This window comes from Dermacentor variabilis, chromosome 3, assembly GCF_050947875.1.
Source record: "Dermacentor variabilis isolate Ectoservices chromosome 3, ASM5094787v1, whole genome shotgun sequence".
Lineage (NCBI taxonomy): Eukaryota > Metazoa > Arthropoda > Arachnida > Ixodida > Ixodidae > Dermacentor > Dermacentor variabilis.
This window is the reverse complement of record NC_134570.1, coordinates 108,580,600-108,603,895: the sequence shown is the minus strand read 5'-3', so window position 1 is coordinate 108,603,895 and position 23,296 is coordinate 108,580,600. Positions and strand designations below refer to the sequence as shown.

The 23,296-nt window shown below is 45.1% G+C and overlaps 1 protein-coding gene across 1 annotated transcript; it reads right to left on the bottom strand.

The window, feature by feature from the left end:
- Nucleotides 1-5,903: 5,903 nt before the first annotated feature.
- Nucleotides 5,904-22,373, bottom strand: Prosbeta1 (proteasome beta1 subunit). The gene is made up of 6 exons (XM_075686137.1): nt 22,220-22,373; nt 21,958-22,025; nt 20,721-20,852; nt 10,742-10,871; nt 10,095-10,239; nt 5,904-6,094 (listed from the first exon to the last, which is right to left on the bottom strand). The coding sequence occupies exons 1-6, from the start codon at nt 22,343-22,345 to the stop codon at nt 5,967-5,969; spliced, it is 729 nt and encodes a 242-aa protein (XP_075542252.1). The 5' UTR covers nt 22,346-22,373; the 3' UTR covers nt 5,904-5,966.
- Between the last annotated feature and the right edge of the window lie 923 nt (nt 22,374-23,296).

The window sequence follows — 23,296 nt, the reverse complement described above, 5'->3', positions numbered from 1 at the left end:
AACGGGACAACTGTTCCGAATGATTTTGCTGCGGGGATAGCTGTCACTGTTGCGTAGGGACACCAGTTCCTCAGCAAATGCATGGGACTGATAACTTGTGCTCAATAATTTCTGGTCATTCAAAAAAAATGGCTTGCCTTAGGCAGACTTTATGCGAATTTGTTCAACATTAATATTTGGCAAGTTTCAGCATGTTTGCATCCCTTAAAGCAATGTGTGGTTGCTGTGGCATCTCACCTTTCTCCTTTCAGTGAAGAGAACACTACATTCACTTGGTAAAAGGCTGTTCTCTTGTTTCATTACCCTAAATGCCATGGTGCTCTAGATAACTGAAAGCAGATGTTTATCACATACAGGCTTGTTGGTTGTCCAGACATGTAGGCAATTGTGTACGGCATTACATGCATGTGCCATGTACAGGGCGTGCCAATCATGTGCCAAGTTTTAAAATAAACACGGATCGTTCTATGCGAATAAGATGAAGTGCATATTCTTGAGAGTCTTGTTGAGAAATTGCCTGTAATGTTTTGTCCTTGACATCCAATTATTCAATGAAAAATAATTAACTTTTTAATTGTTTCAGTTGCCAAGATGTCAATGAAACAGTTTAGAGAATCATTAAGACAAGTCAAAGTGAGTTGTTTCCAGCAGTGTACACACCATTCGTTTACTTTTTCCAGCAAATAGAGAAAACCCACAAACTGATAAAACTACCATGTGAATGTGCACCGATGTGTACGAGATTGCAGTGCCATCAAGCTGTCACATAGCGAAAACCAGCTGTTTATCCTTTACTGGGCCGAGTTGCAGTAATGGCAGCACGCATGTTCTTTCCACAACATGTGAACAGCTCCCGGCAAGATCAAAGTCAACGAAATGTGCTGCCCTGAATGGTGAGTGAATTGAGCAACTTGCTTTCCCATTGGGACTGTTTGATGGTGCTGCTATCCCATGCACACGGGGTGCAGTCACATGGTACTAATGCGATAGCATTATAGGTCCCATGTCGCAGAAAATCCGGTGAACTGCATCCGGTGTCGACCGTCTTTTCCGTAAAGATCATTTTAAACCACGCGTACTCAACCACTCTTCTATCACCGAAGTTGCTCATACCTTGTCTTTCATTCTTCGCAGTTGTTCCTCAGAATTCTGAGAAAGGCAGCCCACAAACAAATGTAATGAAAAAAAAAAAAAAAACACATAGCGCATATCTTTTATACACGTTCTCAGACTGAAATATATTAAAAGTGCGAAACGATAACAGGAGATCAACCCACACAAGAGGCTACGTTTCTAAGAGAGAGCTTGCCTTCGTGCATAGCGTTCGCCGTCAGCGTTTCCCGGTAAACGTTACCGTTACACAAGCTACACTTGCCGGGAAGCATGAAAAGCAGTCGGGGGGTCTCTGAATGCTATCGCATTCCACTCTTAAAGGCAAAGGTTAAGCGTCCTCCCAACTTTTTTTTTTTCGTGTCATGGGCTGTCTCTGCATGCTGAAAAAAAGTAAACATGACATGTGTACCTTGCTGGAAACACCTCATTGTGACTTGTCTTACGATCCTCTAAAAACACATAGTTGACACCTTGACAATAACAATTACAATGTTAGATAATTGCTTTTGATTACATAATTTGATGTGAAGGATTTTAACATTTTTTGCAGTTTCTCAATAAGACACTAAACAATATGCACATGCTATTACTTGTGAATAATAATCTGTTCTTTCAGGACTTGGTGCAGGATAGTTGAGACAACCTGTACAAGCCCATTTCTTTTTTGCCGTGCTGACTTCATGCAAATTTAATATTTGAGGTTGCGTAAGAAATGAGAAAATATTCTATGTTCGATTAAATAGTCATTTTACTTGAATATTTGCATTTAATTTGGAAATTTCACTATTCAGGCACCGTTACTCAATAGGCAATTACTTGTGTGCCCTACACCATCCATGTAGCAAAGGGCAAGATTTTACCAAGAGATTCAAAGAATAGCTTTATCTGGATCTAAAGCGACGCTTTCTTTGCCTACATCTGGGTTTGATGTGGCTGCTCCTGCTGGGCCAGTATATTGCCAGATACTATATGGCTATACGTCATATGCATAATAAAAGTCAAACTTCCAGCTTATAACAGTTGCGTTAGGTCCAAATTAGAATTTGCCTCAATAATATGGGACCCTTTCACTAAAAAAGATGTCAGCCAACTGGGAACTGGTTCAGCATAATGCAGTCAGATTCACTTATGGAAAATACTGACAGCAAGATTGTCCCTCCATTATAATGAAACAAAATAATATGCAAACGTTGCAAGCATGCAGAAAATTTAATCGCATCATGTTTCTTACAATTGTCTTTCTGGGAAAACCAAATTTACGTTACCTTCTTGCATCCAGCATATTTCAACGAGGAGAACATGCCACAGACATGATTTTTCTCTATCGCCGTTGTTTACTAGAACAAATTTATATAAGCACAGTTTTTTCCCACGAACATTATCGGAATGGAATTGTCTTCCCCAAAGTATTTTTCTGTCCCCGGATTTCGTGAACGAACTGGACCATTTTCTTTTCCATTCGTAGGCCTTGTATTCAAGTGATGACATTGTTGTACTTGTGTTTTTGTGTGTGTGTGTGTGTGTGTAATCACTGTCCTGCTTGGATTTTACTATTGTACTGTAGCCCCTCCTGCATGGGCCTGCAGTATTCTCTAAAGATAAAAAAATAAAAATAAAAGTAAGCTCCATCAACCTGGCTTATGTAACACTGAATGTTGACTCGCAGCGCAGTGCCATCACAGGCATGTGTTTTGTGTAATCAAACATTAAATAGCAACATAAAACCAATACAGTGCTCAGCAATTCAAAAGCAACACTCCAAGCAGGTGGTTGCTGGCACTTGTTGCACCAGTGGCGAGCGATGGGGTGTCGAATGCAGTCACCATTCCTCATAAATGTTCTTGCCCTCTTCGCATGCCACAGTGCATCAGCTCCGTTTTCCCGACACCCAACGGTGGTGTAACAAGCGCTGGTCACCATGTTCTCAGAATATTGCGTTTGAGTCACTGGGCACTGTATGTAGATGTAATGTCAGCTGATAGGTACGGTGTCTCTAAAGTACACAGATTTCCAAATGGAATAGGGCACGACATTCAATGGCTTTTTTTAAATTATATTTTTGCCACTGGGTGTGCATCCATTCTTGCAAACCGCGGTGGTGTTGTGGATTGCAATAAACCGGCCATGCTGCACGAGCATGCCAGTTAAAAAAATCAGTGCAGTGTAACCTACACCTGAACGAAAAATAGTGGGAAGCTGTTCTGTCCCGTGTAAACTCTAGGGATCAGCTTTATCAGGTCAAAAGAGCATGCCGGGTGGCTACGGCTCACGCGGTCCTGGAATGAGGGCTCCACCCATGACCGAGACCTCCCTGCGGGGAGCACACTGGTGCATTTTTGTACCATTAAAGTTTCTCTCTCTCTGGCCAACCTGCCAGAGCATATATGTGGTGGTTATGTGCTATTGCGACAAATGTATTCAGATGTGTCAAATTTCATTCAAACATGCCGCAAGGCAATCTATACAAATAAAGATCCGTAAAACCCGTCACATGAATGTCGACGGTAGTGCATTTAGCATTAAATCAATATAGTGACACAATGTGTTGCTACTGCTGAAACTGGTTATGTATTAGGCATGTACTGCAGCAGAACTCTCTTTTGTGCTTCCCCGATAACATTTGGCGGCATCTAGCAGCACTACCGCAAAACCTGTGCATCACTGAAAAAGATTTATGGTGCGCTGGTGCATGTGAATGCTGAGAAACGCATCCAGGTTCCTCTCTCGCGCTTCTTTTTGGAAATGCTGCACCATCTGGTGGTGCTGCACAGAAGTCTGCACATGGCCTACAAACTAGAAGCCTGATGCACTGGCGCCGGCAAACCATGAGAATACCGTATTTACTCGAATCTAACGTGCACTTATTTTCCGATAATACGGGTCCAAAAATTGCGTGTGCGTTAGAATCGAGTACAACCCTAAATCTGCGTTACCATATTGCCCCTGGCATTTCAAAATGGCTGCCTCGCACATGCTTCGAGCCAAGCTGCCGTAGCTTTCTCCATGTGCTGCAGTACGAGTGCTTAGGCAATGCTCCCTTTGGCTTAAGTTAGTGCACCGTCCATCTTCCCGTTTTCTGCTTGCCCTATCGGCATGGAAGTACCGACTGCAATGACATGCCAAGTTCATCACGATGCCGCAATTAAAAGGAAAGCGATCACGTGTGTGGAGATGGACGGAAATCGGGCCGCATCACAGGAATTCGGAGTTCCCGAAACTTGCATGTGGGACTGGCGCAAACAGGAGAGACGTTCTACACCGGCGGCTGCTACGTACGGCGCGGCCGCACAGTCCCTATCTTGAAAGCGATCTGCGGCGGAGACAAAAGTCTACGCATCTAGGCGCACTGCCCTGTGTTCTCGTGGCTTAGTTCGCGTTGAGGCGAGAGGCTGCACAAAGGTCAATTCCCTCGCTCCAGCGTTTTGATAAAGAGTTTCCACGGTCTTTGAGCGAGACGTGTTCACGTTTGCTTATGTGCGCATGACACCAAGCTTGTTAATTTAGCTAGTAAGTGAAAGTTTAAAAGTTCATATGGCCAATAAAACTACTATCCTTACTTTTTGTATAGCTGTCCACTAATTTGCTGTCGTAATCGATGCTTCGCCTTTCGGGCGAAACTGCAACTTTTCTTATTTATCGCAACTTTAGAGCATTGGGAGTAAATCTGTTTTTTTTTCAAATGAGAGAAAGTTGTATTTCTGTACGAAAGAATGAGGTGCGCGGTACTCTAAATGACTCTTTTTTTTTGAGGTCACGGCACACAGGTGCGCAATACAATCAAGAGCTTTTTCTCCTTTTTTTGGTTGCGAAAAACAGGTGTGCGTTACAATCAAGTAAATACGGTAGTTCTCTTGCTTACCACACACCAACTGACCGCAACAGCACGCTCCGCAATGGTGCAATTCGAGTTGGAGCGCAGTAGGGACCAGCCGAATGTACCACAACACTCGCACTATTCATCTTGTTCGTTTAAACGTATTCCCATGGTCCCATAAGATATATACAATGAAATTACCCATGCAGTCAGGGAGCACAAGCTGTTATGCAGCTAAAGCGAGGTGAAAGCTGATACTGTCTGCAGATCTGTTTTCTGAGGTAAGCGAACGCACAAGTTTGCTAGTTGAGGTTGACAGATTATCTCAACATTACTGCTCATGATGGCTGGGTCTGCACTGATGTAGTTTTGCCGCCAGTGCTCCATACACAGGATTTGCGTTCTGTATAGACTCGCGCAAGGGACACACCCCCAACTTGGCAGCTTAAAATTTGGAAAAACAAATTTCCAGGAGAAGCAATCGCATTTGGTGCCCCGATGCCACACACAAGTTGGTAAATTTTTGCATGCTGCGTACTTCCGCACGCCATTACTAGATGGCAAGAGCTCCACTCTAATGCAATGAATCCGGTTTGTGCACAAGTCGCCTGCTGCGCCGACACCATTATGACTAAAAGGTTTGGTTCCGTGCAAGGGCCGCTCCATGTCAAAATTCTGAAAAAGAAGTGTGGTCCTTACACGAGTCTGTACGATGGTTGTAAAGCACACCATGGGACATTGGCAGCTGTGCATAGGATTTGCACGTTACCTAGCACAATAATACAGAAGTGAAGTCTGCACATACACAAAGCCTCTGGTAATGCAAATTGTCTGGGAAAAATGATAAAGAAATCTTTATTTTGGGATGACTCTTACTCAATGGCCGGGCTGTCTGTGAGTGTAGGTGTGAAGACGAGGAGTGACTCTGAACCGGAAATTTTAAGCTTGCAAAAATGCTTGCTCAGGAGTCAAAACGATGGCCAGCACAACAGGTTTATTGAACTCCACGAGAGCAGCAGATCCAAAGAAAAGGGGTAGCTCATCCCTGGTAAAACTGCGGAATCTCCTCTCCTGTGAGAACCATGCGCTCCACTCCGTCCTTGGTGATCACTCCTAGCCGTACGACACCTCCACTGCTGCCATCACGAGCAATGGCCAGGGCAATTGCTGAAAACAGACAAGCCAAAATGCAAGCATGACTGGAATTGAAAGAAAAATTTGCTATCTCCCTCGCAGATGGTACCCCCCTTGGCAGTGTTGCCGACTGCTGTTTTGCCGAATTCAAGACAATGGGGGGTGTTCCAATTCTGGGCTGCCGAAAACATCAATATTGCGAACATGTTACGTGACACTTGACACACAACGAGCCGACACTGCACATGTGAAACTTCGCAAACTTTTGATATCGGAATGAAACAGCAGTTGTCTTTTCAGCCCGTCGCAATGACTCACCAAGCTTATGCGCTGTAAAGCATCGAAGACAGTCTACGTAGGCAGTTAAGGAGACAGCTTCGAGGTCATGTAACGAAATGCGTTTTGAACTGTCTGGAAGATGTATGGAAGATGCTACTGAAACGTGACGCCACCTAACGGCGACAAGAAAAAGTTGAGAAAAGCACACAAAGTGCAGAGAGTACTGGAACACAGCCTACATGAACAAGCCAGGTGGAAAGACCATCATATAAGAACAGAAGGCCACCATTGTAAAGGCCATCGCGTCAGGCACTAAGAAGTCGTTGCACAGGCTGAATATTCTTTTGCCATAGTTTTATTAAAATTTAATCTCATATGTGGCCGCATAGTGGTTCAGAAGGCTGCAAAGCTGTATTTTTGCATGTTTAAAGTTGTGCACACCACTGGGCATATACTATAGAAAAGGGCACTGATGCATGCAAAGAAGTAATTTTGGCTCTTTCTGCAGATTTGTTATAATGAGGTTCGAATGTATTATTTTATTTCGTAATTGCTTTCACTCGAATTTCGGTATTCAGAATTTTTAAGTGTTTCAAACAAACAAGTATAAATGTGAAAACATGAACGATCAACAGCCTCAATTTTGGTGAGCAAATTGCATGCCATTTACATAGCTCAAAGCCAAGACAATCTGAAGATGAGTTTCATTACAGTCAACAACCAAATTTTTGGACCTGCTTGATTATTAGAACATCTCCACGATCCTTCAATGTTTTTTATAGAACAAATGTATAACAACAACTGAGACATGATTTGCACACACAATGTCAGAGGTGTGGCAGCTGCAAAGGAAGTTTGCATTATATGGCTCATGAAGTGGAAAATCTGGCAGCACGGCTGGAAATGCTGCAATAAGTCGTGTAGTCACAGCCAATCAATGGGAGGTACGAGCCGCTTGGGCTGCTGGGTTCGTTGGAGCACCACCACCGCACATCCGTGGCAGCATCATTGCGGGGGACAGAAAGAAAAATAACCAGTAAGCTGGCTATTGCACATTCCGTTCGCTGCAAGCGTTTCCCGGTAAAAATTACGGCTGCATAAGCTGCAGTTGCTGGGAAGCAGCAACTGTGTGGCCGGTCTATATATAGCGCCCTGCGTCATGGTGCTGCCAGTCGGTGCAGTGATTTCAATGAGTTCTGTTGCACACTCCGATGGACAAACCTTTCACTTTGACTTCTCAGTCCCTAGCTGTGCCCGGCTCATTTGGACGACTACACAAGTACACAAACGAGGCCGAGGCATAATTGAAAAGATGTCGCAATGCTTTTGCATTCAACTATTTAGGAATACCTAAGTGCCCTTGAATTTTTCAGGTTGTTTCCAACTTTCTCACTTTCATTGGCGAGGTGGTTTTTCAGCTTTATGAGAGCCGTATGGCTATTCCGAATAAATATGCGTGGACTAGGTGCGAAGTTAACTCGACTGCCGACATCTGGCGAAGCAGTGCTGGTTAGGCCTAACAGACATGACAGTGCAGCCATGATGAACATTCACTGCTGACCAACGTAGTCACAGGCAGCAAACTGCCGTGAGAAGTTTGCCACTATGCTGACATACAATTGCGGACTGATAATTTAGACTCGATAGGGTCTGAATACTCTAGACTCTTAAATATGGATTCACCAGAAAATAAGTTTTATTTGACGAGTGGCCACAAAAAAGACGCGGTATTCCCTGATGATCATTTTTTGAAATAATTTCTTGTGACTAAAGCCCAGACGCAGTGGCACCTACAAGTGACAACATACTAGGCACAATGTTCACCATTTATCAGTGCCAGAAGCCAGGAATGCAGTAGCCCGACGATGCATTCATTACTAGTCGCAAAATCTTGTGAAAGTGAAATTATCTTCGAAAGCAATTGCTTCAGAATACAGCCCAAGTTTGCTGATGCAGTGCTGCGCATACAAATGGTTGCGTTCGACCAGAATTAGTACAAGGATTCTATATCTTTATTATCATCCACCGTTCACAACTGGCCAGTTATGCCGATAATGGGAGTGGATCGCCTTTCAGACCACTGACAAAGTGCATTAAGGGAAGTATTGGAATGAAACTGCTGCATTATCTCTGCCCTGGTCAGTATGTGTTCCGACTATTGTCATGCTGTCACTACATGTACACAAAAGTATGGCCAAAGCATGCACCAAATATCCAACTATTGACAACAGCACAGAAGTCAATTGCACTGCAATAGTCGAATCATTGTGGGTTTCTTCACAACAGTCGTTCCCACTTTTTACAGCGAAGCTATATACCTTTACCCTCCAAGGAAATTTTCATGTCATAAGCAAAAAACTTCCCATACTTGGACCGATCCCAAAGATAGTGCTATGCCGGGCCGACCCTCGGCGGAGGTGAAGCAGGCTTTAAGCACTCCCCATACGTGTGCCGATCCCGAAGATAGTGCCATGCCCGGCCGACGCTCTGTGGAGGTGAAGCAGGCGTTAAGCACTCCCCATACCTGTGCCGATCCCGAAGATAGTACCATGCTGGGCTAACCCTCGGCGGAGGTGAAGCAGGCATTAAGCAGTCCCCATACCTGTGCCGATGCCGAAGATAGTGCCATGCCGGGCCGACCCTCAGCGGAGGTGAAGCAGGCGTTAAGCACTCCTCATACGTGTGCCGATCCCGAAGATAGCGCTATGCCGGGCCAACCCGTGGCAGAGGTGAAGCAGGCATTAAGCACTCCCCATACGTGGACCTATCCCGAAGATTGTGCAATGCTGGGCCGACCCGCGGCGGAGGTGCAGTTCGCCATTAAGGGTCCCACATACACAGCTCCACTGGTCATCCTACTTCATAGAGTGGAAAGGCACCGAGATTTTGTTTTTTTGACCAATCAGGCATGTAACAGTGCACATACTCATACTGAACTATTTGGACCATAACATGCAACTTGCTGAAAAATCAGGCAAAAACAAGCAGCAGCGAAAGTGATCTTTTTTTTTTACGTTGAGAGCTTTAGAATAGGGGCCCCAATAGTTTGGGGCCCCAAAGAGCTTTGCGGGTGTTAGCGCTGAGGCATGCAGGAGTGAAGAGCTTTAGAATAGGGGTTTGCATTTGCGGATAGCGTCTTGCACTGACAGCGCCACTACGGCGTCAAAGAAAAGCTATTAGATATAATTAAATACAATATACCATGTTATGAAAATAGTAATTTCGACTTTCATGTTTTAGGATTTAATTACAATTTAGACATTATTCTTTAGCAGCAAACAATTAGTTGCACTTAGTTTTGAGTAACCAACTTTACGTGCCTTCACCAGCCAAGCTAAGCTGTGTTAGGCTTTCGAGCCATGAAATCTGCAATTGAATTCCGGATCAATAGCATCTAATCAATTAATCTTCATAACGCACACTAGTTGTGAGAAAGCAATAACCACAGTCACTTCTCCTAGCTTGCGAACTTCATGCATTACCACAAATCGAGCCCAGTTTGGTGCTAGGTTAGAGACGTTGCTTCGATGGGTGCCGCCATGTTTGTTTATGCAAATCTTTTGGGGCAGCTTTTGGGGCTCCCTCTAAATCAGTGAAATAGCATGCCCGATGCAAAGCCCATATGCAGTTTGTGTCTCGCGTGTGCGAAGTGGCTTCGACGCTATTTTTCTGGTGCCCCAAACGTTTGGGGCCCCTATTCTAAAGCTCTCTATTAAGGGAAAAATGCACGTCTCTGTATGCTCAGCAGACTTACTGTTTGTGACAAACTTGATGCACTCTTCCTTGGTCATGCCAGGCTTGTAGTTGGCATCGACGTAGCCATACACATAGGTGCTGCCTGAGCCACCCATTGCCACAGGCTGACGCAACAGCATGCCTCCCAGTGGAACCATGTATACCTGGACGTAAAGAGAGACAAGATATAGCTTAGTGCAATACACATTTTAGTGCAAGATATACCTTAGTGCTCACCCCTACAGGTGCCAATAAGGCTTTACGAATGCAGTTTTGGTTAGTTTCAGATCAGATTACACTGCGCAAAAAATCTGTTGTCGAATTTTCTTGAAAAAGAAAAAGACGAATTCGAAACGGGCAAATACTGTAATAATTCATTGTGAGCTACCGTTTCCTAAATTGAGATGTTCCTGAGGCAGGCTGAAAACAGGCGTTTTCAGTGGGAGAAGACGTGTGTTAGACCCATTCACTGTACACTAAGCACCACCAAGATGGATGCTGCCGCTATTGGAGTCACCACTGGGGTCAGGTGCGCGCACGCCAACTAGCCAAGTTCGAATTATCTGGCGAAGGCTAAGAAACATGGCTGTCTCTCTGCAAGTGTCTAAATGTCTGCATTCTGATAACACAAACAAAACCGAAACACTACACCAATAAGCTTCTTACCTGGCCACCATTCTGACGGTCCCAACCCGCGCAGATTATCCCAGCCACCAGCTGATCACGATAGTTGTAGCAAAGCTCCCGGAAAATGTTGGCGGCTGTCTCCACCTTGGCTGGTTGGCCAGTTTCCATCCTGTGGCATCGGAAAGTCAGTGCACCAAATTGTTAAGCAAAACCGTGAACATTATTGTTAGAAAGCCAACACAAGGATACAATGCTAGAAAAAAAAAAAATGTGCAGATCCAATACACATGTACGTGAAATGAAGCTTTAGTGAAGTGGTAAATAAACACTATATAACCAATGAGGATGCACACTATTGTGTTTATTTTCATCCTATGCAACATGTAACTTCATGCCAATTATATATTTACATTTATGCACTACACCATTTACAAGATATGCCGAAATGCAAAGACCAAATCTGGCGGATGCACAGAGGGATATGTCTCATGGCGATGCGTGATGCTTGCTGAGGGAAGATTTGACGATGACAGGTGTGTGCTGCGGGGATGCTCCACTCACTTGCACCCCATGATGTTTTTTCTGCATGGCTCCAATGTCTCCTTGAATTCGGCTTCATCATGTTGCATGTTTGCCGCCAGTAGTCGTTAGTTGCATAGCCATACGAGAGATGGCACTAGTGTTCTGATAACTGGTGGTATGAATACTCAGGCGCATAGGGAACGACCATTCTCCTCCTTAGCTTGGTGTCGCATGCTTGCCGACACGCTTCGTGGAACTGCTCAGCGAAAGATTTCGGAGTGGGGCACCGAGATGGACAAACACAATTGTTCAAACATGTCATGATTCGCGTGACTGTACATGTGAATCATTAGGCAGTGGTGTCTGGCGTGGGGTAAACATACTCGCTTGATATCCTGTTGAAGTGAGTCGGACTTCCTCGATTCGTCAGCACCCGTTGCAATGTTCCATTGGTTGTAAGGCTAGCTGCAAGTTGTGTATAAATAGCACAATAGATGCCCTTTTGATTGTTTGTGCTACTATGCTGTCGTTACTTTGTCCCAAGAGCACATCTGAGACCCAATAATGGCTGCTAAATGGAGCTCTTGGAACATTGGACGATAGTTTTGACGGTTTTGCTCGGTTCGAAACAACTTCTGTTTAAACCGATACGTAGGCCTCCCATGGATGTTGATCGCTACCACTGGTGGCACGCTTTTTTGAGAGTGAGGCGATGGTTGCTGTAGCACGGTTGAACTTGTCAACATGCTAAGCGTTCTCCACAGTTCTAGGAAGATATTGTCATGGAGTAGTGACAGTGAAGAAGGCAGCAAAACTGTGATTAACGAAACTAGCGTTTTATTGGGCGAACTTGTGCCCTCAAAAGCAGGCTATACTCAAAGAACAACGATAGTGGCGAACACACTCGGCGATTGTCTAAAATCTGATCTGTGGGTCAAGCGCGTAGGCTTTTATACATCAGTCGTTGAATGTTTCCAGAGTAACAGCCGGGACCCGCGTGTCTTCCACAAAGTTCTACACTATTCACGTTGCACATACATGCAATCATATTACACAAGGTTCCGTGACAGACAGCGGATGGAACCATCAGTAACATTCCAGAACCTTCCGACACATGCAGGCGCGTCCTGCGCTGTGCAATAACATTTGTTAGGTAGTGAAACGTGGCCGCCCGATAAAGATAAACAAGTACGCTTGTGTCAATATTCGTCGTTACGAGAGCCACATGGCCTGCATTCTGAGAGAGCGAGGCCTAGCACCCGGAGAGCATTGGCAAGTCTGAAGTGAGTAAGCAAGGAAGTCTTGTCGGCGGTCTGAGTTTTTAGGTAAATAACTTCTATCTTTTTGAATCTGGGAGCCGGTTGGTCGCAGGCTATGGATGCCACTATGGGCCATTTGGAATTGCAACCTGACACTGGTTGGGACACTGGGTGCCGTCTGCTCAAATGCCGTGTGCAGAAAATGGGGTAGGGCCACCTCACAAAGCTGACGTCTTCTTACAGATGCCTGTTTTACATCCATTTTGGGTGTTATTTCTGGATGCAGGTCGTTGTCAAGTAACGACTCGTTAAGCAAGAAGCTTTCCTGAGCTGCAAGTTGCATGTGGAGCGACGCAACTAGGTGAACTGTGGCATTGAGGTGTTGCCGATTCTAGTTAGCCTTGCATGATTTGAAATTACTAGTTCAGCTAAAGAAAGCAAGCTTTGTTCACAAGAACTTAGCATCTGAGTAGCCACTCAATATTTTGCTAGTCGAATTGAATGTTGTACCACATGGGTGATGTGCATGCAGAATTGCCCTCCCTTGTTTCCGTGTTTGTGGAGCGTAGGCAGTGTGAGCGGAGTCATCCCTGGCTTGCTGCCATCTGCACATCATCTGCACTGCCACCTGCTGCGGCGGACAATGATTGAGCCACCCCAAGCAATGGGGATGCCTGTGGCAGGTCCGGTGAAATATCCACCTCTGTCAGCTCACAACCTGCCGCGGCGCTCTTGGGAGTAGGGCACACCAGTGCAAGCAACACTTGCTCGTGCCGACTACCACGTTGCCGTTTCCAAAATCCTGGCCTGAAGTTGTGCCATCAAGCCTGCAAACACACCCTCTGCAGACTTGCTGCTGTGAGTAGTGGATGCCAACGGTGTACCCAAGACATTGTCCGTACACATGTTACGTACAAGAGTGCTTGGATATTTCTTCGGCACAGCCACAGACGCATGTACTATCTCTTGTTCGCGATGCACAAATTGTGTTAGACAGTGTCTCATGTTTTGCCAGACTATGTATGTGACTTAGGGTTGGGGGAATGTGGGGATGCTCAACTGTCGTGCATCTCCTGATGTTTTACCCGAATGGCTCTCATGTCTCCTGTAATCTGGCTTCTCGGTGTAGCTGTGTGCCGCCAGTAGTCAGTAGCTGTGCAGCAGTACAAGAGATGCCGCTAGCATTCCTTTGCTAGTGCTACTTGGTGGGGTGGATACTCGGGCACAAAGGGAACAAGCATTGTATTCTCTGGCTTAGGGTCGGGGTCACGCGTGGCCATCTGACATGCTTCATGAGACTGTCCCGCGAAAGGCTTTGAAGCAGGGCACTGGGATGGACAAACATGATCGTTCAAACATGTTGTCATTCACGTGACTGCACATGCGAACAATTAGGCATGGGTGTATGGCATGGGGCAAACATTCACTCAATATCCTGTTGCAGTGAGTCGGACTTAATCGATTCATGAGCGCTTGTTGGCACATTCCATTTGCTGTAATTCAACTAGCTGGCATTGCTGCATAAGAGGCACAATAAAGAGTGTTTCGACTGTTTGCACTATTATGATGTCGTTTCTTTATCCCAAGAGCATGTTTGAGACTCCACAGTGTACAGAAAAGTACGAAAGATATATATCAATACTTCAGTATTCTAAACATTTTGTCACGATGGCACATACGCAACGGCCAAATCAAACCAAGTAAATCAAGGAGTCTGTTGAGCATGATGCACTCTGCCATGGAGAGGCCTGTGTGCTTTAGAGGTTAAAGGAGTACTGACACAAAATTTTCAATTCGAGATAACTTGTGAGATCAATTTATGGGACCCACGCACATGTGCAACGAAATATAAATGGCTAACGTGGCTTAAAAACAAATTTTAAGGCACATGAACGGAGCCAACTGCACAGCACCTCGCAACATTGATATCAATACATTTGGTCTGTAAACAACCGAGACAACGCTACATCACGAGTTTGTATTGGCTACCATGCTTCTTGCATGTGCTCTTCTCTGTTGCTCATACTGGGATGCTCTCCCTGTTTCTGCAACAGTTTCTGTCAAATCCGCTGGAAGATTTCTGGCACTATCACTATGTGCTTGACTGTGCTGCACTTACTACCAACGAAGTGCGAATACAGTACAAATGCCGCATGTATACTAACATCGTTGACTTGTGCCTAACACATTCAGGAATGGGCAGAGTGAAGCATAATTTTTTCCACGATAGGGGGAACAGGTTCCAACAGCATGCAGTGTCGGATCGCACGCCGCATGCGTGACCAACTAGCTGGATGTGGCCGCACCGAGTCACACAACTGCCGCATCAGTCAAGACAGCTGCAGCCAATGCTGGCCTCTTTCGCCATCGACAGCGGCACAAAAAGTGGCTACGATTTGTTTCTGGCTTGAAATAACTTATAAAATAAGGTGACCTCGAAAGTGTGCGTGTTATAAAACGTTGCATAAAATAAAATTGTTGGTGTGATTTCGACTTTCAAGTGGTCAGTGCAGCCCACGTAGCAATCATCTATGTGAAACGGCTCACCTGGTTAGCGTGTTTTTTCATCATTACCAATGGTGTCGGGAAAATGAATTGCATTGTCACTTATAAGCGCCATAATTGTGCAGGTGTTGGTTGTGTTGATGAATATAGGCACTTTATTAGGAGCTACGGACAGATTACAAAGGCCGTTGGTCCCAGATCCGACTGTCAACGACCTAGGCCTATTGCCGGCGAGCTCGACCACTGGAAAAGCTAGCGTCACCGTCGGCGTGACGTGGCATGAGGGATCACGTGGACACAGCGGCCGCGTCAGCTGCTTCGGAAGCGCCTAAGCTAGCTGAAAATGAAAGTTTAAAGTTTCACCTGAGCCGCGGTTCTGATTAAGTGGTGAGGCTTTACCACCTTGGGTGTCTGCTTGACAACATTTGAAAGTACTATAATAGGTAGTGGCTGCCTCTGGAGGCATGCAGCATGGTAGGCTACTGCTCGGTGCCGCAGTGCCGGATGCACGCAACAGAGCCCTGTGTCAGCCTTATTCACACGTAGCCACAGGGCAAGGAGCTGCGTGAAGCTTGGCTGGCGAAACTTAGAACCGGCAGACAGCCATTGGCTACAACTCAGGTATGCAGCAAGCACAGATGCGAGGAACATTTCTGCTACGACGCCGGGACTGCGCGATGTTCGGTGAGTAGCAGAAAACGCACACTGAGACGCTCGCCCGCACCCGCTGCCCGCCTAATGTCATGACGGTTTGGTCTATGAACTTGTTGATGCTAGATACTGGCAAGTTCAGTAGAACGAAAAGAGAGCGGTAAGACGCACATTAAAGAAAGGCACAGCGTATGGTCATGTTTATGTTATGAATTAATGCACTGGATCACGAAAATCAAGCAGAGGGAAATCGCATGCTGCGAAGACTGATAAACATACAATGCGACGCAACTTGAGAAATGTTATTGAAATGTCTAAGAATTTAGAAGACAAAAAAAAAAAAAAAAAAAAAAGATTGAATCGTCGCGACACCACATCACAGTCGCTGTAGCTAGGCGTCGAAGTCTTTATAACGGAATTATTTTTCAACAGTTCTGATAGCGTCCACGCAACAATGGTTGCTAGTGTACTGTCAAACGCTCATATGCTGCGGCCTAAAGCTCACGGCATGGTGCGAGAACGTGCTCACAGCGAAAGCAAAACATTGTGCGTGGACATGCATGCAGACGCGCAGTCGGTCGCTCCGAACCCGTGCGATCGCTGGATTGAGGCTCCATTCTGTTATGCCCTGTTTGGTTATACAAACAGCCCACTATAAGAACATATTTCACATAGTTTACTTTCAGCGTTTGCCTACCTTTCACGCAAGAAGCCGGTTCGGGAGACTCCATCGCGGCGACCGCGCGCAGTGACGTTCACATACTGTACATATTCGGTAAAGAGATAGCGTCTGTAAACGATCCTGTGCTTTCAGTTTGCCCAAGATCATTATATCGACAATCAAAAACTTCCCTCGTTTCGAAAGTACCTGTATAAATGTCCAGGAGGGCTGCCGTGTGGTGTTTTTATTGAGTGCCGTAAGCGAAATCTATGAGGAGCGCGTCGCGTGATCCCTCATACTACGCAAGTGAGGCGCTTCTGACAGATGGCGACTCCGTAACTCCTCGCTGCCAATACTATTTCCTAGTGATCACCAGCTTGCCTAGTGTGCTCGCTCACTACCATTGGCGTCAATAAGCTGCAGAAGTGGACCTCACTGAAGAGCAGCCAGATTTTCTTGCTTCATTTCGAGCATGCCTGCTATAAACAAAACTCACATGCTTAGCGCAGTCCAATCTTTCACAATGACTACGTGCCTAAGCCTGGTGCTGTACCGACTATTTACCCCACCTCAAGTCCTGCTCCGAAATATGCTTCTTCATTCCCAAAATGCCCTCAACAACAGGTTCATACTACTTGCAGTAGTGCAGTAGAATGCAAACTGCGTACGAAAGTTGTCGCAGGCTGCAATTTAAGAGTCAATGCTTTGTAGTGGGTCGAATCCAAAGCGGTTGGCCATGTGTAATGCGGCAGTGACTCCCAGCTGCATGAAATCGGTGCCCCTAGATGACAAAAACGAGGAGGACAACGACAATTACGGTGAGGACATAGCAAAGTACATGCAGGCGTAGCGGATGAACCAGCAACACGAAGCTCGTGCGCCGGCGTGCGCATCACAGTTTTGTGTGATCACGTGTCCAGCTGTGTTTACAAACCTACCCTCCCCACTCGTTGCTCTTTGAAACCAAAACTTTAACTGGTCACCAAAAACATGACTCTATAAAATTATCTGTGCACCCTGAAGCAAATGAGGTTTCATGTCATGATTAGTGTGTCATTAGCTACTTATTACAACATAAAAACGAGATTGAAAATTTGCGCGCCAGTACTTCTTTTAGAGATATACTGACTATGTGTCACTATATGCTTTGATCTTAAGTTGCACATTTATTTTTTCATCACACAGAACACCGTTGTCCTGACTGGCACTACAATGCGAGTCACACATACAGGGCTAATAGTACTATTTACATTTACATATATGTATGTATTCACAAATATGTGGGAGGAGGGGGGGGGGGGCAAGGAAAGCAATGATTTAAAAAGATATCCAGTCTCCATACTCAGTGGCAACCTAAGAATTCTGTACATGCTCTGCCAACAAAATCACGTCATGCCTGCACTTTTCTGCCTCTGCTCTCTGAAACACAGTTCCCAATTACTGGTAATCAACAGAAATTCTCCTCCACCGTGATGTCACAGAAATAAGTGAACATACCATACTTATTCGAATAGAAGACATGGCTTTTTCACAGAATCCTTAGTCTTGAATCCCCTTCCCCTCGCACACATTATTGTAATTATTTTGAGGCCTTCCAATTATTCAGTGTTTCAGGTAATCCTCACCGAGTCTGAATAATTTGTCGGCTACTCTATATTGCCTTATATTAATCTGCATATTTAAGATCTCTTCTTTTGTTCCCCCAACTGCACCTTCTCTTTGTAATTGTGACTGCCTCATATAGAATAAGTATGGCAACTAGCAGGCTTATGAACACAGTCTCTTATAGTTAGGCAATGGTGTATTTGCCATCGCATCCTTAGGTTGACACTTACTGAAGAAGCAAAACGATCTAGCCTATTGGCCATATTTCAACACTTCAAAAGTAAATCAGCTAATTAATCATTAGTACGGCATCCTAATGTGGCACTGTTTGCTATGAGAAATGCCACAGTGCATGGTCATGTTAACTATGACTACTAGTGACTCTTTATTGTGGATCTGTTTCCAAGTAGGTAAATGAGCATAGTTTGTATCCAGCAGCCAAAAAAGCCAGGCAGCCTGTGCAAGGAAGTGAACAATGGCTAGCGGTGAAATGCCACATAGCCATGTCACCCATAGACCTCTGACTCTTTCTTTATGTCTCAATACTTTACGAAAAAATACTTAAAGAATTGTTCAATAGCCACCAAGCTACAATGGAATGGGTGATAAAAGCAACCACTCTGAGAACACACTGCACACATTCACCTGGGCCAAAGTAATGCAACCGTTCTCCTCCAATTCTATTCCTTTTCACATTTCGTCAGTGGCCCGAGCGGTGCTCTGCCTGCATTATCACACTGATCAAACAGCTGTGAGTAGAGGATCATAAAGGAATATAATCAAATTAAAGGAATCCCTACGTTAGAGTGGCCTTGGCTTCATTAGTCAACTGTGTTCTGTAGTGCCAATATCGTTATGACAAATGGAAATCTCACAAGACCCAGTACAAGCTGTTCCTAGTCGAGGTTGCAAACAGTAAAATGCATTACCATATAAACTCGTGTGTAAGCCGCAATTTTTTCATAAAAGTTTACTCAGGCGCGGGTTATACACGAATCAGGCCTATGGCTACATATTTACACACTGTAGTGCACTGTGAATACTGGGTCAGATAATTAAAAAAGTGGTGACAGGTATCAACATTCTATTTCACTATTCATTGCCGCTTTCAAGCTAATCACTCTCAGACAAGCTCAGCTCATCGGTACTTTCACCACTGTCGGATGAGCTCATCTCATCGGCGCACTCCCAAAGCTGTCCATGGCGTTTGATATCCCCGTGACTCTTAAACTCTTTGCGATGGTGTCCACTGACACGGAACACCACGCGTCAAGAATCCAACTGCACATTTGTTGAAGGGACGCTCACTTCAGTCGCCCTGCCACAGTTGTTTCATGGTTGCCTGCGACTATCCACTTGGTGTAGTTCTGCCGAAATTCTGTCTTGAATGGCCGGTTTACGCAAACATAGAGCGGTTGCAGCCTATTTGTCAAGCCACCAGGAATCCCGGCCAAGTCCGTTCGGCAGTCGGCACGACAAGCCTTCACTCTGTCTGTTAGGCAGACTCGCAACGATGATGATAATGGCATGTGGCGAGTGGGAAAAACTAACTGGCACTATCTTGTAGCACTTTGTGGGACTAGGCGCATTTATGGCATGTTCTGGTATCTTTCTTTCCAATTTTTGCATCTGGAAGTGGGGGCGCAGATTATACATGGGAGCAGCTTATACACGAGAATATACAGTAATTATACACACAGGGATTGTAACAGCTGTGACATGAGAATAGAATTGTCACTATTATTCAAATTAGAAACTGAACTGCTGTGCAACATTCCAAAACTCGAGCATCGCTCAATAACCATACTGCTAAAGCTGTGAAAACAGGAGTACTGATATGATATTTTCGACTTCATTTTCTTGCGTTAAACGAAGGACCTGAAACAAAGAACCAAATGTGAGTGGCCTACGGGCCGCTCATGTTTGTGTCTCCGCCTATCTTGCAAAACGCTCAGTCTGCCTGCTTTTACCTAAAATTTTCTATTGAGGTAGTAATCTTCCAACATGAAGTGACAGCTGCAAACGCATAGATCCTGGCATATATCGGATATCAGCAGCCTAATGCACTGCAGCCACTCCGCTTACCTGTTGCCTTGCAGAGGGAAGTAATGTTGCAGCTTGACCTGTCTACAATTGCTAGATTTGCAGCCCACAACGAGATTAGAAAGATTCATGGCCCTCGTGAAAAGGAACTTTGAAACCAACTTTGACTGCACAGCTCGTATCAACTATAAAGCATGTAACACATGCAGACGACACTTGCTGTGTGCCAAAAGTGCCTAAGTGCAGAGATAAAGTGTCATGTATTCTCTCTCTGTTACTTTCCTTTTGTAGAGACAGATTAACCAACATTCCAGCTATTACAAACAACATTTGTTCACAATTAAGTTGATTGGAAAAATTATCAATGACACAACATGGGTAGCCAATTGGATAGCTCGCCCAACTGAAGTGGCACGTGCCCGCGTGCCCCCTATGTAAATGGTGATGGGGTGGCTGAAAACTCGAGCAGCATTGCTGCGATCAGTAGCGATGCACATTTTTAAAACCTTATAATGAATTACATGTTTCACACGAAGTGCTTAAATGTGTCCCTTAATGATCAGAAGGACCTAGCCTAAAGACTCGGTACGTTTGTACAATGTTGTCAAAATCATTTCAGGGTACCTTTAAAACGACATGAGGACCGGGAAAAAAAAAAGAAAAGGATTAAAGCATAATTCAAGCTTCATTCTGCATTCAAGCCAAATGTTGCTGTCTGTTTTCATCTGTAAACGAGGCCTCAGTGTAGTCTGAAGAATGAATTGTGACTCACTCGTAGAAGCTGAGGTGGTAAGTTACTATGTCCGCAATGGCCTGCGTGTCTGCAGCGGAACCCGAGCGGCAGCAGTAGATTCGGTCTGTCACACGTGTCAGCTTGTCAGAGACACGGTTGGCCACGTAAGCCCTGCAAGAGACCGATTTAGATTAAAGACCTGCCTAAGGAGCATTTAAAGATTTAAAAAAATAAAGCAGTATAAAAGAACCCACATCAGGACAAAAGTACTTTTATAGGTAATTGACGGTTAGCAAACAGTAAGTAATGACAGCTGGTTGATACCACTGCAATGGAAAGTATGCAGTCACCGTATTCACCTGGTACCAACCCATAAGGCCGAAAATTAGGGGCCAAGAAAGAAGTTCGAAAGCAACTAAGGACCATGCAATGAGCGCCCAAAAATGAAGAGATGTACACAACATTAAGAGATGGCAAGATGGCACTGTGGCTTATATATAAAAAGCAGAAAGGTGAAATTCTAGTAGAGATTATAGAGTAGTAGAGTTCGGCAGGTTACGTCATGCAATGAATATGTAACCGATTGTCTGATACAGTAACAGAATGGGTCTCAAGGGAATAGACACACACATATAGTCGGGTGTTAATAGATTTTAGATGGAGTGATATGGCCGAGAAAAATTTACGAGCATAGGATGGGTTCGACTGATTGAGGGCGACAGTAATTGGAGTTCTCTGAAAGACGTCCCTGTGCTGCTGCAGCAAATTCAAATCAGCTGATTACGGGATAAGTCATGAACAGCAACACATAGGCTTGCCCAATCCTCTATCATATTCCACTCAAGCAGTATGACCAGCGACTGCGACCAGCATGCTCTGCCGCGCGTAGCTCCTGCAGTGTCACGCACACCAAACCACCTTCTGACTATGCGACCTGTGTGGTAGCAGCTATAAGTAGTCTATCCGAATAAAATGCGAAATTGGCAGCCAAGCAGTTACTCTACCTTCTACACTTCTTCCGTCCTTTCGAGACATAGCGCTCCTCGGCGAGTTCTGAAGCTCACGAGCAAAAGCAAAGCAACATCAACGCGAGTACGCTCGGTTTGTGTTGCCACTAAAGTTATTTTGCGACACATATGGCAGCACTACTCAACTTGACACGCAGATTAATTTAAGCTACAACATATACCATACACAGAAAAAAAAACTTTTTACACACGTCTAGTCTAACCGATCACACAGCAAGAGCAAAACAAGCATGATTGAGAAACCGTACCCTGTGCTCGTCCGAGAATCCGCACCGATCACGACGCCGCCATCAAACTCCACCGCAATAACAGTTGTCTGAAACGCAGAAACAACACGCTTATAGAAAAGTTCGAGAAAAAGAAAGAAGGTGGCAAAAGGTGCCTGCGCTTGGGAGATAAGTAAGCTCTGACATAATTGCATGTCACTGCGAGCGCCGGTTGTCTCATGCAACCAACACACGTGAAAGCAAATACGCTCACGCTCGATCACATAGGCTGAGAGATGCTCACCCCTGTTGAATGTTCAGATCTCATCCAGTCGGGAACAACGTCACTCAAGTCAGGGGGAGCGAATAAATTCATATCTGTGCCGATTTGAGGAAACGAAGAATGACCCAACACATTCGGGAACGCCATTTTTTTTACTTGTAGAGCGATGTCGATGTTCATGCGGTTGTTGTAGAGCAGTGCAGCATTTGTGAAGTAATGGCCAGAGCTGTAGCCAAAGTTGCCTTAACTAGCCACGACAAGGGTAAGTAATGGCGGTAACGACGTCAATGGTTATTTTGACTGCCCAGAGTAAAAGCTTTTTGATATGGCTTCCTACTTTCTTCATAGTTTTCTTGTTCCTGTAACAAAGATAACATAAAGATATGAGTTTTACAAAAACCAAGGTGCTCAAAAATGGCTGCAGTGAACATACGACCATGAATAACCATGACGTGCTTCGGGCACCACAATCACTTTCACTGCAAGCAGGCTCAAAATCATAGCCTTCGAGATCTGATACTCATAGGCAACCATGGGCAACCGTGACTGGGGCGTTACTGAAACGTGAGTATGGTGTACTGGAATAGGGCAGTATGTCGTCCGAGGGCGTAAAGGCGGCTCTTTTTGCGATGACGGCCTGGGGTGCTGAAGCACTCCGGTCTACTGCAGCGTCGTCTGTCGCTGTAGCATCAAGTCATTGCTTGCAAGCGGAGCCATAATGATGCAATACAGGGCCTCTGGGATTGGCAAGTATAGGTGTCTCGGAGGTCATGCATGTCCGAGCGGAGCTCGCCGATTGCTTGCTGTGGTTTTTCATGCCGCGTTTGCATTAATTACCCGCACGGCAAGCGCTGGATTTGCAAGAGTCTTGTTTTGTGTGTGTGTGTGTGTGTGTGTGTGTGTGTGTGTGTGTGTGTGTGTGCGCACCGCGGTTCGTACACAACGATTACAACAATTGGTTGTATTCTTGCCCTTTGGCACCCTTATGCAAACGATGGTAACAGCATCCGTCACACAGCATTCTCATATTTTTCTTCTGTAAAACCCGGCGGCGGCTTTTCTGGCTGCTGCAACGTGAAAGGAATTCCATGCAACCAC

Bases quoted from the DNA above. Each gene is read 5' to 3' on its own strand.
- Prosbeta1 (XM_075686137.1), bottom strand. From the start codon at position 22,345: ATGGCGTTCCCGAATGTGTTGGGTCATTCTTCGTTTCCTCAAATCGGC. The intron at 22,026-22,219 runs GTGAGCATCTCT...TCTGCGTTTCAG, and splicing joins GATCTGAACATTCAACAGGG to ACAACTGTTATTGCGGTGGA. The intron at 6,095-10,094 runs GTAAGTCTGCTG...GTCTGTTTTCAG, and splicing joins CATCAAGTTTGTCACAAACA to CAATTGCCCTGGCCATTGCT.